Genomic DNA, 14,457 nt, shown 5'->3' on the forward strand with positions numbered 1-14,457 from the left:
TGCTTGAATGTCACTGCTTGAATATGCCTGCTGTCTTTGGTGTTAGTCTTATTTTGCATTACTGTTGTCCGGATACACTGTTTATGACAGCGCTATTGTAAACAGCCTCAAGAAATTATGAACAGTCATAAATATTTAAAATTAAAGATAGCACTGTCTAAATATTCTTCTGCCTTTTATGGTCTGATTCAGCTGACAGCAGTAACCTTTGACAAAGCAGAGTGCTGCTGAGTATTTAATAAATTATTGCAAATCTCTCCCTTTGGCAAGCTTCCCTGCCTGATTAAATGCTGCTCTCAAAACAACATCCAAGGCATAATCTCAAAAGAGCATTATTCTATCTCCCTAGTTCCCTTTTGCCCCCTAAAGTTTCTGCAGTTTTCTGTTCTCTAGGATTCCATCTCGTAGTGAGCACAACAGAACATTTTGTTACACTCCTGTCTGTGCCAGATCAGACAGATGTGAAGTTTGGTCCTATGCATGTTTCCTTGAGGTTCCTTGAACTTCCTCTGAGTTCATTAAGGTGCAATCTTGCGTATGTTTAGACAGGAACAGTCTGCCTTCTGGCTGGGACATTCTGAGAATTGTAGACCTTTTTCTGTTCTAACACTCATAGGGTAGGACCATTAGTGTGTTTAGTATTGCAGCCTTTAAGAATATAAATCTCATCTTCCCTCCACAATAATTCATGATGCTTTTAGACTGAATTACTTCGAATTAAAATTACTTTCAATTTAAAAAAAATCAGTTTTGTTGGGTATGATTCATTTAATTGCATCTCATCTTGTCAATTATTGAGATTAATCCTATCACATACTGTGGAATACTCATTTTGTGTTCCTCATGTGCTTTCATGACCTCCTCTCATAATAGCATAAGATGATTTAAGACTTATGGAATCCAAATGATTCCTGAATGCTTGGAGGGTTTTCCAGTAGCTGGAGTTTGTGATCCTGTTAAGACCCTAGTTTTACAATGGCAAAGGTAGGAAACTTGTGGCCCCCACTCCATCAGTCATAGCCAATGATGATCAAATCATGGAAAATGTAGGGTAAAACTTCTGGAGTCCCATGAGTTGCCCAGCCTTGCACATGGAATGGTGAGATGAGCCATCAGCACAATTGCTCCTGAATTGCTCCTTGATGATGTGTAGCCCAGTTGCTCTCTGGTTCTCATGGAGAGGTCTCTGATTGAAAAGACTGGGCAAAGTTTGGCACACCAGTGGAAGAATGCTGGATGGAACCCTGGCCAAAGACACTTTACAGCAGTGAGGGCTGTGCAGAAGAAGGCTTATTTCACAGCCTCCATTGTATCTTTGAGCAACTGTCCAGCAGAGTTTGTCTAGGTGGTACAAGGATTAACAATATCTATCCTGCAACACTCAAAGGCCTGCTGCGACAATTTTGGGGACGAAATCATTTTCCCTTGTAATGATCTTGATGTAGTTATTGTAACAGATCCATCCATCTTGCCCAATTTCATGGGATCGTGCAGCCTGAAGCCGTGGACTAGGCACCTATAGCAGTTTGACTCGCTATTTCTTCTCGATCTGTGACCTGATTTTAGCTAGCCAACAGAGTTTGACTCAATAGGACCAGGGAGTGAACATATCAATGCATGAACGGATGACTCCTGCTGCATTTAAGGAGGCGGTTGTATAGAAAAACCCCCTACAAACCAGGGAGGTTTATTATAACTACCAGCTAGTATGAATACCCCCTTGTTGAGCAGTGTGTTTGAGAGGATGGTGGCAGCTCGAGTACAGATGCTTGCTTGCAAAGGATTCTGTTCACCCAAACCCATTCCAGCTTGGTTTTCAGCTGTGGGACAGAATTGGCACTGGCCACCCTGATCTATCAGGGTAGGACAAGAGGGAATGAAACTCTGTTACCTTTTTTTATTTATTTATTTTATTTATTTTTCGATTTATATCCTGCCTTTTTCCTACAAAGGGCTCAAGGCAGCTTACATCATTCTCCTCCTCTATCTTATCCCCACAACAACAATCCTGTGAGGTAGGTTGGGCTGAGAGTCTGTGACTGGCCCAAAGTCACCCAGTTGGCTCCATGGCTGAGCAGGGACTAGAACCCAGATCGTCTGAGTCCCAGCCTCACATTCTTAACCACTACACCACACTGGCTCTCACTTTTGATATCCTTGATCATGGTGGACTTACAGATACTCCATCCTCCACTCCCATCTGCAGGGCAGGTTCCAGAGAATAGCATTGCCCTTATGGTGGTCTGTTGCAAGGAGCTTCGACATACCATCTTGTCTTTGGTGTGATTTAACATCTCTGTGAATCTGTTGGGTGTGGCCATGGGGGGGCGGTGTTCATCTGTGTGCAGCTCTCCTTTCCCTGTCGCAGCAGAATCAGGAGAGTCAATGCAGGGCCTAGAATGGAGCCTGAATGGAGTGGTGGGCGGGATGGGAAGCAGTTGACAGATGCTGAATCCCAGTGGGGACACAGGCACTGTGGCCGAGCGGTCCCTGTGTTCCCCTCCTGCAAAGGAATGGCTTCATGGCTCAGAGGTGCTCCTGACTCCATTGCTGCTACCAGAAGCCCAAGGGACCTCTGTGGCTGGTATGGCAAATGCCTCTGCTGCTGGACAGTGATTGCCTGGCCACTGTGATTCACCCATTGGTAGCCTTGTACTGCACCGTTTCTATGTAGGGATACTCGGGAAACTGCCTGTGTATATCAGGAGTGGCTGGGTGACTGAGTGGGTGCCTTGCTACACACAGTTTACATCTGTGCTAAAGGAGCTACACTGTTTAATGGCTGCTGAGCTGGGTTTATGTTGTTGGTATGAGTAAGCAAAGCCCTATACAAATCAGGACCAAAGTAACTCAAGGAACACTTCCCCCGACATCATGCACTATGATCTTCAGGGGAAGCCCCAGTGCCCATGCTGCACCTTACGGCTTTCTGTCTTGTGGCCCTTCTCTGTAGTGGTACCTGCTGTCTGGAAAGCTTTCCCCATGTGGTATCCGAGGCCTCACATTGGCTTATTTTCACTTTATTGAAAATGGTTCCTTTTTTCTGGCTTTCCCAAGCCACAAACTGTCTGTGATTTAGTGCTGTTGAGTGTCTACACTCGTCAAATTAATAGCCCAAAAGAATTTCAGTGTTATACAACCTGTTTATGGCGAGGCCTGGCAACCTACATAACTGCAGTCACTCGCAAAGGCTGAGAATATGTCTTTGTAACACAGCCTAATAGCTGCTACAGAGTCCTAAAGCAGAAGTCATACAGCTTCTAGTCCTCATTATTATAGAGAAAAACCTGGAAAATGTGTAGGCTGTTTCCAAGCCTTTTATTAAATAAGTACTTGTCATTTGCTGGTGACAAAATGCCAGTACTAGTAGGGAGAAGGATTTATTCAGAATAAAACACATCTCTCAATCTCGCAGAAAGCAAAATTATGTACAGAGTTGTAACTCAAAGTAGCAATAAAACAGAAACTATTTCTTCTATCATTTCTGAATTGTCAGCATAGAGCCATCATTCTTTTCAGGTCGGGCACGTAGTTCCATATTCTGTTAAGGTGGCAGTATTTCTAATGCCAAATGGGCAGATTCTTTATATGATGAACACTTACCAGGCAAAGACATCATTGGTATTTAAATGAAACATTATATTCAAAGTATTTGCTTAAAGCAAGAGCTCAGCCCAAAGCTGGCCTTCTTCAATTCCCAAAGGCTCCTCTGCACAGCATATTACTGAGAAGCTTAACTAGGATGGCTTGTACATGTGTATTTTGCATTTGAAAATGAATTACCCTCCTGTGAGGAAGGAAGCAATGGGCATTTGGATCAATGCAAATGACTTGGTAGTCAAGAAGCCACCACTTAGGCAAGCAATCCACAGGTAAATTAAATGTAAGGGCTTGACAAGAAACATTATCCAAACCTGGAACATTCACATCTCAAGATCTGTGAGCATCATTGAGGTACTTGCTGTGCCTGCTTTTGTTATAAACCCCTCCACTTGACAGTCTTTTTGAAGAACAGTTTTTGTCAGTGCTTTTTTTGTAAAAAAAAAAAAAGTACCGGAACTCACGTCTTGGGGTCACACTTACACTAAAAAAGATTTTCAATTCACCAACTTTTTTTGAAATAAAGAACTTATTTACCTTTTGCACACAGCCAGTCACTCTACACACACATAAACATAATGGTCGCAGCCGGTAGTAAGCATTCAGTGCGCGACCACACGACCGATCCCAAGCTGAGCAGCGCCCTCACAACCAGCGCGGACACACAAGCAGCCCGCATGCACTATTTTAAGGATTTTTGCCGCCAACCTGCTATGCCCCACAGGGCGATTCAAAATCACTTGGAAAAATCCGTTGGAAAAATCCGTCAAAAAAGCTGCTGGAACACTGTTCCGGTGCATTCTGTGACAAAAAAAGCCCTGGTTTTTGTATATGCCCTGTCAGCAAGCCAGCCTTGACTGTGAAGGAACTGGAAGCATCCTGTTAATCCAAGAAGCCAAGTTACTGTTTCTTTTGTTTGGTACCAACTCTAGTACTCTGTAGGTACTCTTGACTGCAGGCCTTCTTGTTCTCAAAGGGACACTGTTGCAGCTCTCCTGGGCTTCCTTATGATTTGCCGCTAGCATTACTCTCCTCTCAAAGCTTGAGTCAACATTTCCAGGCCACCATTTTCCTCCTTGGCTTGCACTATTCCCCGTGAAACATGCATGGCTGCATTTCAACAGCATTGCCCAACTACACTGGCATCTTGATTGCTTCTGGTAAGGAGAAGGGACTTCTGTAGCAGTCTGTGTCTCATAGTGGAAGGAAACAGCATGGCTGTTAAGACTGCAGACCTCAGTGGTTTACTGGTGATAAAGAGCCTAGGGCTTGTGTGGGGCTGCAGGGTCTCAAGACATACACCATCACAACACTTGGCTGGCAACACTTGGCTGGCCCCAACCTCCTTCCCTCAAGTTCCTTTTCGTACATATTTGCTATATTCTTCAGGACCCAGGAGAGGCTTTACTCCTCTGCCCTCCCTTCCAAATTCTGTTTAGACCTCATTCAGGCCTCCTAATAAAGGCTTAGCCTGTCTTTTGTTCCTCATCATCTGTATCAGATTTTGTCTTCTCTAACAGAAGACCATGGGGCTCACTGCCACCCAAAGGCCTTTCCTTGGGACATTATCAAGAATGTGTTTTCCACGATCAGGGAAACCAAATGAGCCCATGACCTACCAGAAATTGCCCTTTGGGAGAACTTTGAAATGGCACTACATCTTTTTATCATCTGTTATTGCATTAGCCTGCTAGCAGTACTGGAATACGGTGCACTCCCAGCTCAGGTATCACAAGAGCAAAGCAGGGTTCACTAACTTTAGCAGAGCAGGCATAGCCCATTCAATGGCAGTTTTCACTTCCTTCACCATATTTTAATGTGTATGTTTATTTACTGAGTTACTACCACACATATAAAGAATACTCCATAATATTCAAGTCAGTGATTTTATTCTTACAATCCAGCAAAGAGCCGCATGTAGCATACCAGTAAAACAGAGTATACAAAATTAACATCAGAGCAGATCAGCAGTGGTTCATCAAAAAGAGGCTTAATAAAAGTATTTCACACCAGTAACTTGCTGTATAGCTCAATTGTTTATCCAAATGAAAAATTCTGGGTACAAATGGCACAAGCTGTTTTAACACCTAAACAAACCTTTGGTAAATATCTGAAGGTATAATGTTTTGTGATAATTTCAAAGGTAAGCCTTCAGGGGGGAAAAGGTATATTGAAAGATATTCATGTACTTTAGCTACACTTTTTCAAGTCGGTCGCCATCAAGCTATTCATACATTCATTTTTACCAACCTGCTGTGTTACAGGTATCTGTGTACTCATACGTAGATTCAAGAGCATACAGATGTTGTAGAGCAACAGGAGCCAAAACACTCAAAAGCATGTATGTCATTGCACCCACCTTTCAGACTAAAAGGAATATTGTGAAAATGCCTTTGGATCCAAGAAAAACTGCTATCAACTGTGTATTTCCATTATTTAGAGAAGCTTCAAAATCATTGCTCTTAGAGCAAAATTCTAAAATCCTACAACTTTGTAGCAAATAGTGTAAGAGCCACTAATGGCAGAACTCATCCCTGTGTACTAACTGACTCAAGCAGAGGTAAAGCCTCCCAGAATTATTTCCTATTGTCTGCATGAAGTAGCACTTTCTCAAATTTTAGGCTTGACATGCGGTTTCTTTGGCAAAACAATTGTCCAGCCTGGTGTATCACTTCATTGCAGAACTTACTGATAGATAACAAAGCTATAAAGGGCTGAATATTATTAAAATATGTCATCATTTGCACAATAATGGAATTAGTGACATATCAGAAAAACTTTCCTTCTTAAACATAGGTTTATCGTGAATACAGTATCATTAACATCTAGCATATTAAAGATCAACCATACAAAAACTGTGTTCCCATTTGTCTTTCTTTCATGTTCATTAAGATGGTGTATGTCCAGAGCTTAACCCTTATAAAAGCCTCTGTCTTCTAGTACTTTAGTAATCTTTCTAGAATGACGTTAGGCTGCCGGAGATTTATGATCCACTATTCCTTTTTATATGACAGTGTTAAATGGAAACCAGATTTTGGTGAACTGGTCATATTTTGCAGTCTCTCACACCACTCTACTGTGACAAGTTAATCTGAGAATGTGATTGTTCATATTTTGCAAAGCAAGGCCTCTAACATTCAGAACTTGCTTTCCAGTGCTGCACAAATGCCAAGTAGACATTCATGAACAAAAACAGAAGTATCTCGCCATGCAATAAATTACCCTGGACGTTGTCCACTATGGAGTGCTGGGAGGGTATTAGAGACAGTAATGCATAGTATTATATCTGATATAATCCCAGAAACTGCAGCCCAGGAGGTTTGAACTTTAGGGCAACTCCCAGCATATGGGACAGAGTTCCTACACCTCCATACCCTCTCCAGCACTGAAGCAGTGGTAAGGTGCCCATATGGTGCAGCTTGAACAGGCTATAATGCCATCAATATAGCATTTTGAACACTGCTTATTTTAGTTTGGCTGAGATGGCCCTGAAGGGTGTGCTGCCAACACCTCTTTTAGAAAAGGTCAAGCTATCCCAGTTAGCTTAGTCAATTTTACAGCACCCTTTCCAGGCTGATCAGAGTCCTTGACATGGTTTCATCAGACCCGTCTTTGACCCTGGCCAGACTGCTGACAGTCTAATCTGAAGACTTGGCAGCCTACGTTAAACTTTGCTAATCAATCATTCTCCAAGATGAGCTGCCTCTTTGAGTCTTATGCTCTTGCTAGTTCTTTGACTTCCCATGGCTATTGGCAATACTTGTGTTTCTAACAAAAAGGGACCAGGGGAGAGGAATATGGGGCTATATGCTCTGCCCATTGTTTCCAAATGCAAAAAGCAGTAAAATAATTGCCTGTAACTGCTCGCTCAGCATTCTTTAATACTAAACCTCTCATTGAGGGAATTACGTGAGCATCTTCCATTTGGACTCATAGAACATTCAAGTAAAGTATCTGAGCTGGGTGATAATTAAGATCTAAATACTGGAATCCCAAGCAACCTTTTTTGTATTTCTACGTAAGGCCTAGTTTGTGAATTCTTTCCCCTTTCTCCACATGTGCAAAAGCTTCCATCAGTTTTTATCATTCTTTCCATGGAGCATTCCAGAATAGGAACAGATAATGTCTTGAACAAGTTGGGCAGAACCATGCTCTGCTATTCTGCCCAAAACAAATTTAGTTTGTTCCAGGTTTGAAGATCTAGCCTCAGTTCCCTTACTGGAAGGACATAATTCCTTTGCTGCTGCTGCTGCTGCTGAAGGAATTTCAGCACTGTAACTCCCAAGCACCTAAAGCAGCTTGGTTGCAACTACAGCTGTGACAGTTTTTGTAACTGCTTGTGCTCCTCTAGAAAGGTAGTAAGGCAAAATAATTCTGACTTAGAATAGCGGATTGCAATCCTGCTGTATGGTGGAAAGGGACATTCAGGGTTTTTTAAAATCCCTGCTGTCATCTACAAATATATTGATCAAATAGGATGCTGTCCATACAGACTTGCAATCTCTGGTTTGCCCTCCCATCATTTGCCACCTAGGTTAAATAGTATGGAGGAGTCGTGATAGCCTTGCCTCATGCCCCTGGCTAATAATAATGGTCTGGAGCCAAACCCTTAAGTTTTGGCCACTGCATTTGCAAAATAGAAGTGCAAGGAAATGCAGCAATTCTTGCCGGCACCTCTTTTAGAGAAGTCCATTTCATGTTGTTAAATGCTCTGAAAGTAGCCAAGGCAGGTAGGGCTGATGGAGCTCTGTGTTTAGTACAGCTGGGCATTATATTTAATATATGGTGGAGTTAGGAACGTATTTGTTTGGCCTTTTTCAATACAGATATAAATGTATTAAATCTGTTTAGGAAAATGGGAAAGTTTGGTGCCTTGATTCAGACAGAAGAATGGATCAATATACCAAAGCCTTAGGGATTCTGCCTGGTTTAAGCATCATGACAACCCTGGCTTCTTTCCAGGATTTAGAGATTACACAAGGTTTTCCAGTAAAGTATCAGGATTTCCCCCCTTTGTAAAACTGTTCAGTGCACCCATGCATGCCTATCTTCTGCTCTGCATGTTTAAAAATGGTTTTAATTTCCTCCTCTTATATGCCTGGTTCAATAGATCCCTGTGTTGCAAGGGCTTTAGGTTTCACCTTGATGAGAAATGTTGACATAGCAGAAGAGTTTTCATTTTTTTTGAGGCATACAGGTCCTTAGGCAGAATCCTGCAAATGTTTCAATAACATGATTGGACAAATTTTGCAAAGTCCATGATCCATCTAATATACTCACAATGTTGTTTTTAAGTGTACAGGCTAGAAGTTTAGAACGTTTGCTTTCAAACTCATAGTATTTTTTATCTAGAGAGATTAGTGTTACTTATTTCCAAAGCTTTTATATTTCTTACCTAGTATGGCTTTATATACTTTGGAGCTCCTCATCCTCTTAAAGTCTACCTTTCATTTAGCTGTACCAGTTAAGAAAATTTGCTTGGCTGCCAATCATCTTAAGAGTACTTGCTTCTTCTATATGTAAGCCTCAAGTAAGTCATCATATTAACCTTACCCCATATTAAGAAGATAGTCTGATGTGAGTTTCTAGAGTGAAAAATGAGCTTTCTTGGGTCATTTTACTACCTCCTAATGAGCCAGCAGGCTGGAGCTAAAACAGCATGTGAATGGTTATGCTCCTTCATTAGGTAAAGACCCATTGCAATTGGCTTATGTTCAGTCACTGCAGTAATCCCCATCTGGATGCTCAGAATTGATCCCCTAGATTCTGTGAGACCAGTATAGTTTGGCCGGGCATAGTTTTGGTTTTTGGCTAAACATAAAATAAAGTTCTTGTATATGTAGTTTTTCCAAATATTATGTGATACAAATGACTTTGCTAGTGACCCAGTTTTTGTTACTACAGCTGTCTGGCCTTTCATCAACCCTCATGTGTAAATCACCTCCCAGAATCACTTCAGCCTGCTGTAATTGTCGAGCTTTACAAGATGACTTCCAAGGAATATTTGGTGTCCCTTGCTGGAACTCTGTATAGATGCTCATCATAAGCTTACCCACTCATCACCCTGTTGCAAAAATAAATCTCCCCCTTGGATCCCTGTGGAATGTCACTTTGATAAAAGCACATTTCTTAGCAGCTATAATAGATACATCTTGATTTGTGTGTGCCTAGGGCATAGAACTGCCCTACTATCCATCTTTTTTATGCATGTCAGACTTCTAGTGTTTCCTGAAGAGATGCTATATCTAGAATATACCTTTGTGAGCTGGCTAGAATTCTGACCCTTATTGTTGGAATAGCAAGATCTTTTATATTAAGCATCAGAATGGAATGTCATGGACCTTATTATCAAAATGTCATTAACACATCAAAAACTTTAACCTTCAAAGGTATTATCATTCACAGAAAGAATTAAAAAATAATCCTCCAACTGCACAAAGGTTATATCTGAAAATCTGAAGGTATCTTTTGCAAAGGGACTACATAAAGAAGCTAATTCACCCAAATGGGCTCAAATACTAGATCTTAAGCAGTAGCCAGAAAATTGGAGATTGCCATTTAACATTTGGTGAGAAAGAAGTCTGAAATCTGTCTAGAAGACTTTGATTGAATGAGACACAAATAATTTGTGTTCTCCAGACTATCTGGTTGAGAAAAAATTTTGAAAGAATTAGTATCACAAAAAGCATCACTTGACTCTAGACTTATATTCTCATCAGAATATGAAAGATTTTTAAACAGATAAATCTCTTTTTGACTCTCTTAAGATCTTGTGTGCTGATTACCTTTGCTTTGTGTCTCAATGTTCTTTATCAGAATTTCTTAATCAGTTTGATCCAACCAAGTATCAGGGCTGCTTCACAGATTGCATTCTGCAACAGTTACAACAAAGCAAAGAACAAAGCCAAGTAAATGAAGCCAATAAACATGGTGTAGATTTGGAACATATTATAACCGGCCAAATGAGTGTGTTTCATGTAATGTAATGTAAGCTACAGCCTTATTCATAGGGTTGCTGTTAAGTCAAAGAAAATTTGACAGCACCTAACAACAACACACATTACGATTGTCCACTTTTTAAATATTCTTTATACCAATTTAATTACCATCTATTCCCAAGGAAACATAATAAAAGAGTTCTGGTACCATTTTCTCCAGGGAAAAAAAGCATTTGCTGTTGATAAAAAGAGCTCAGGCAGGGGTTAAGCAGTTAGCTAATACATTTTGAGATTATAAACCAATGGGACAAATGTGTTCCTTCTAATAAGAAAATCACTAAGACTTTCCTCAATCTCCAAACTCTCTTGTCCTACAAAGAAAAATTATCTTTCAAGGTTCAGTCACCTCTGATATTGTCCCTGGCACTCAATTTCAGTATGTCATGGCTATGTGAAAACCAGTAATGCATGTAGATGCTCAGTGAAGCTGCTACCATCCTTACCAGAGGCAACTCCAGTTGCAGACTGCTGGCATGTTAACGCTGCACGTAAATAGTCTTTACACTCGTTGGAAGCACCTTCAAAAGAGATGGCACATGGAGAAAAATCTACATTGCTAAAGTTGTCTAAACAGGACCTTTTGTTTTCTAATTTAAGATTTATATGCTGGCTTATACTCCCAAAGCATCATATAACACAACTAAAACCTAAACCTAAACTAAAAAAAACTTTTGAAAATGCAATGTAATAATAATTCAAATGACAAAACAAGTTAAGAACCACAACAAACAAGAATGATTAAAACCAGACAGCACCAAAAACTCAACATCATGGCTGATATAATCCCAACACAATTTGAGGCCAGGTTAAACAGGGCTTGCTTCAAAGCTTGTAATGATGTGCCTTAGCAGACATCAATTAGAACAGAATTTCCCCAAGTGTGGGTCACTATTAAGGCGGCTAAATCTTTCATGGTCATCTATCTAATTGCTCTTAGAGCTGGAAACATAATTAGTTTTCCTGACCAATTCAAGCTTTAAAGAAATCCACCATCCATGTTAAAGTGAATTGCAAACTGAGTTGCTGGTGAATTAATTTATCTTGGTATATTGTCCTGTCCATGTAGACTTAACAAGAGGTATTGTATCATGACAATAACAAGTTTTGAGACTTTTGATCTGTCAAATAACCATCAAGCATTTGTGTATATATTTCCTGATCAAATAAATAAGTTATTAAAACATGTCTGAAAACTGTTGGACAAAATGTACAGCCAAGTTATCCATAATATTTCACAGAAATTCACAGTAAATTCAATTTCTTTTCTTGTTCAGATGGAGAGAGAAGACTGGGAAGGTATGTTGCAGGCAGGGGTTATTATGCTTGTTGCCACGGTGAGCTACTACACAAGAATTTGCCAAATCTTTCTCCCAAATATTTACTAAGGAATCAACTAAGGATATGAATATCGCGCTGGTTGTCCATAATACCCAGCAGTTGATACCAAAGCACCCAGCCCTGTGTCACAGAATACAGAAAATAAAACAATTTAGAACTAATAAGCCTTGTAACTTTAAAGTTTGCAATTTTAGCATCTCATGAGGAAGGAACAGGAGCTCTTGCCAGTTTTAAGCCACCTGCTGCAATCTTCAGCATTCTCCAGAAACTAAGAAACAAATCAATATAATGTGTTTTTCTCCTCCAGGCATCTTGATCATATAACAATTTACATGGCAAGCTGCTTTGAGCAGAAACATCCAAGCTCAGTGAACTACTTAGATTTCTTTTATTAGGAAAGAACACTTTGAGAAGCAAAGCTTACAAGGCCTTTACTAAGCAATCAACTAAAATAACAAGAGCTTCAAGAGACCCTCGTGTTATCAGTTTGGATGCTGAAGGGTTCCTGTTCCCTACTATCATAAATTGACTCTACTTCATAGAGAGATGCAACCTTCCTGAGCCTCCCCTCCTCTTCTGAAAAGAAGAACAGTGATTGCAAAAGCTAAGCTTCACTGAGTGAAGGAAGCCAAATCTTATCAGGCATTTAAAATACACCACAGTAATATTACAATTCTTTCTTCAGTTTATCAACTCTTAAAAAGGCAAAGTAAGTATAACTTTCGTGCAGTTATATATATTCAATTTCACACCAGTGTATTATTAATTTGCATGCAATTTCTATTTAATGCAAATTTTCACAGTACAATATTTAGGAAAAGAGCTTTAGGTTGATAACAAGAAAATTGCTTCTTTCCTTACAGCATTATCAAGAACAGCAGGAAAAAAATCAATATTTCAGTTAAAAATCCCAAACATTGTCTTCCGGTACCTGCTAGATAGTGTTACTAAGATGTAAACATTCCAACAAGCAAATCTGTGACTCAACATGCAAAGTCTTCGTAATTGTTATTAGGAGTGATTTACAAAAATGTTGCCTTCTCTTTCTTTTTCCACAAGCATACACACACAATATTTATGCATGTGTGAGCTGAGGCAATCAGAAGTTACATTAAGCCCTGATAAACTTGCTGCAAGACTTAATCTATTGGTCTATTGGTTATTAATAAAAAGACTGCAATAGATCTATTAAAACCAGCAGAAGTTTAACTATTGATTCAAATGGAATGTGGATTGAAGATATCACTAATATTTGACTGACAGATGATCTTATTCTGATTGACTGCATTTTGTTTTGCATGTAGTAAGCTTAATATGCAACAAGCTCTCACAGGAGTTGCTGCAGAGATAACAACCTACCTATCCTTTTTAACCATCATAGTAGCAATTCAAAAATCATCTTGCAAAAGTTTGCAAAACTAAGATATTCAGCAATTTTCAATCACTGCAGAGAAATCATGTAGCTCTGTCATCCAAACTGAGACAGTAACATGATACTAGTATTAAAAAAAAAATTTTTTTAAGTACTCCGAGGTTATTTAGTTGAATCACTCATAATGTCCTTATCTCTCCAGTTATACTCTCTAGAAACCAGGTGCAGCAGTTCTGGACTTTCTTGCACATAAACATTCCTGCATTCTTTCACCGTGATGCACATGCTGCTCCAATACCAAGACCAGATCCTTTTCCGTGTTCAGACCTATTCAAGTCTACTTCCTCTTTCAGTCTCACTATTCTGAAGTCTTCTTTGGCTTTCTCCATTAGATCTGGCTTGAAAATAACATCTAAGGCAGTCATTGCCAAAGCTTTAGCTGTCCGCAGGGCATAGAACTGAGCATCTTCTGATCCTAGGATAAATTAAACCCACAAGTAAGAACAAATGGGACTGAAACAACTGCAACACATATGCAGAGAAAGTTAGTACAGTGGTGCAGGAAGTGAAAAAATGTCCAAATATTTCACCTTAAGTCCTTTGAGAGACAGACAGGTTGCAAATTTAAACAAATTTTACATATTTTTCCTATACTGTTCTCAAAATTTTGCTGGGTGCAGAGTAAAACACACATTTATTTATTTAACGTTTGTATATGCCGTCCCCATTGCTACATAGCCTCAGGATGGCTCACGTCAACAAATAAATAAAACAAATACAATTACAATTAAAACTTGGAAACACACTGGCTGCACAATTAAAACTATAAATGTTAAAGATTATTAAAATACTGTTTGAATAAAAAGGTCTTGGCCTGGCGCCAAAAAACAAATGATGGTGGCGCCAGGCGGACCTCTCTGGGGAGCACATTCCACAGATGGGGCGCCACCACAGAGAAAGCCCTCCTCCAGGTACTTTGCTTCCTAATGTCTCTTATGGAAGGCTCCCGGAGGAGAGTCCCTGCTGCCAATCTCAAGGGGCAGGAGGGCAAATATGGCCGCAGGCGTTCCTTCAGGTATCTGGGTACCAAGCCGTTAAGGGTTTTATAAGTAATTACCAACACCTTGAATTGAGCCCAGACTTCTATGG

The 14,457-nt window shown here is 40.0% G+C and overlaps 1 protein-coding gene across 2 annotated transcripts in view; it reads right to left on the reverse strand.

Moving 5' to 3' along the window:
- Nucleotides 1-5,472: 5,472 nt before the first annotated feature.
- Nucleotides 5,473-14,457, reverse strand: part of PM20D2 (peptidase M20 domain containing 2) — a 31,435-nt gene continuing 22,450 nt past the window's right edge. Inside the window, exon 7 of one of the 2 annotated variants that reach the window (XM_044427750.1) lies at nt 5,473-13,783. In XM_044427750.1, the coding sequence (XP_044283685.1) occupies nt 13,578-13,783 (206 nt within the window). In that variant the 3' untranslated portion in view covers nt 5,473-13,577. The remainder of the gene's footprint in view (nt 13,784-14,457) is intronic. The other variant, XM_044427758.1, reaches the window with a different exon arrangement.

The sequence above is a fragment of the Varanus komodoensis genome, unplaced genomic scaffold (assembly GCF_004798865.1).
Source record: "Varanus komodoensis strain SLA01 unplaced genomic scaffold, ASM479886v1 scaffold1, whole genome shotgun sequence".
NCBI lineage: Eukaryota > Metazoa > Chordata > Lepidosauria > Squamata > Varanidae > Varanus > Varanus komodoensis.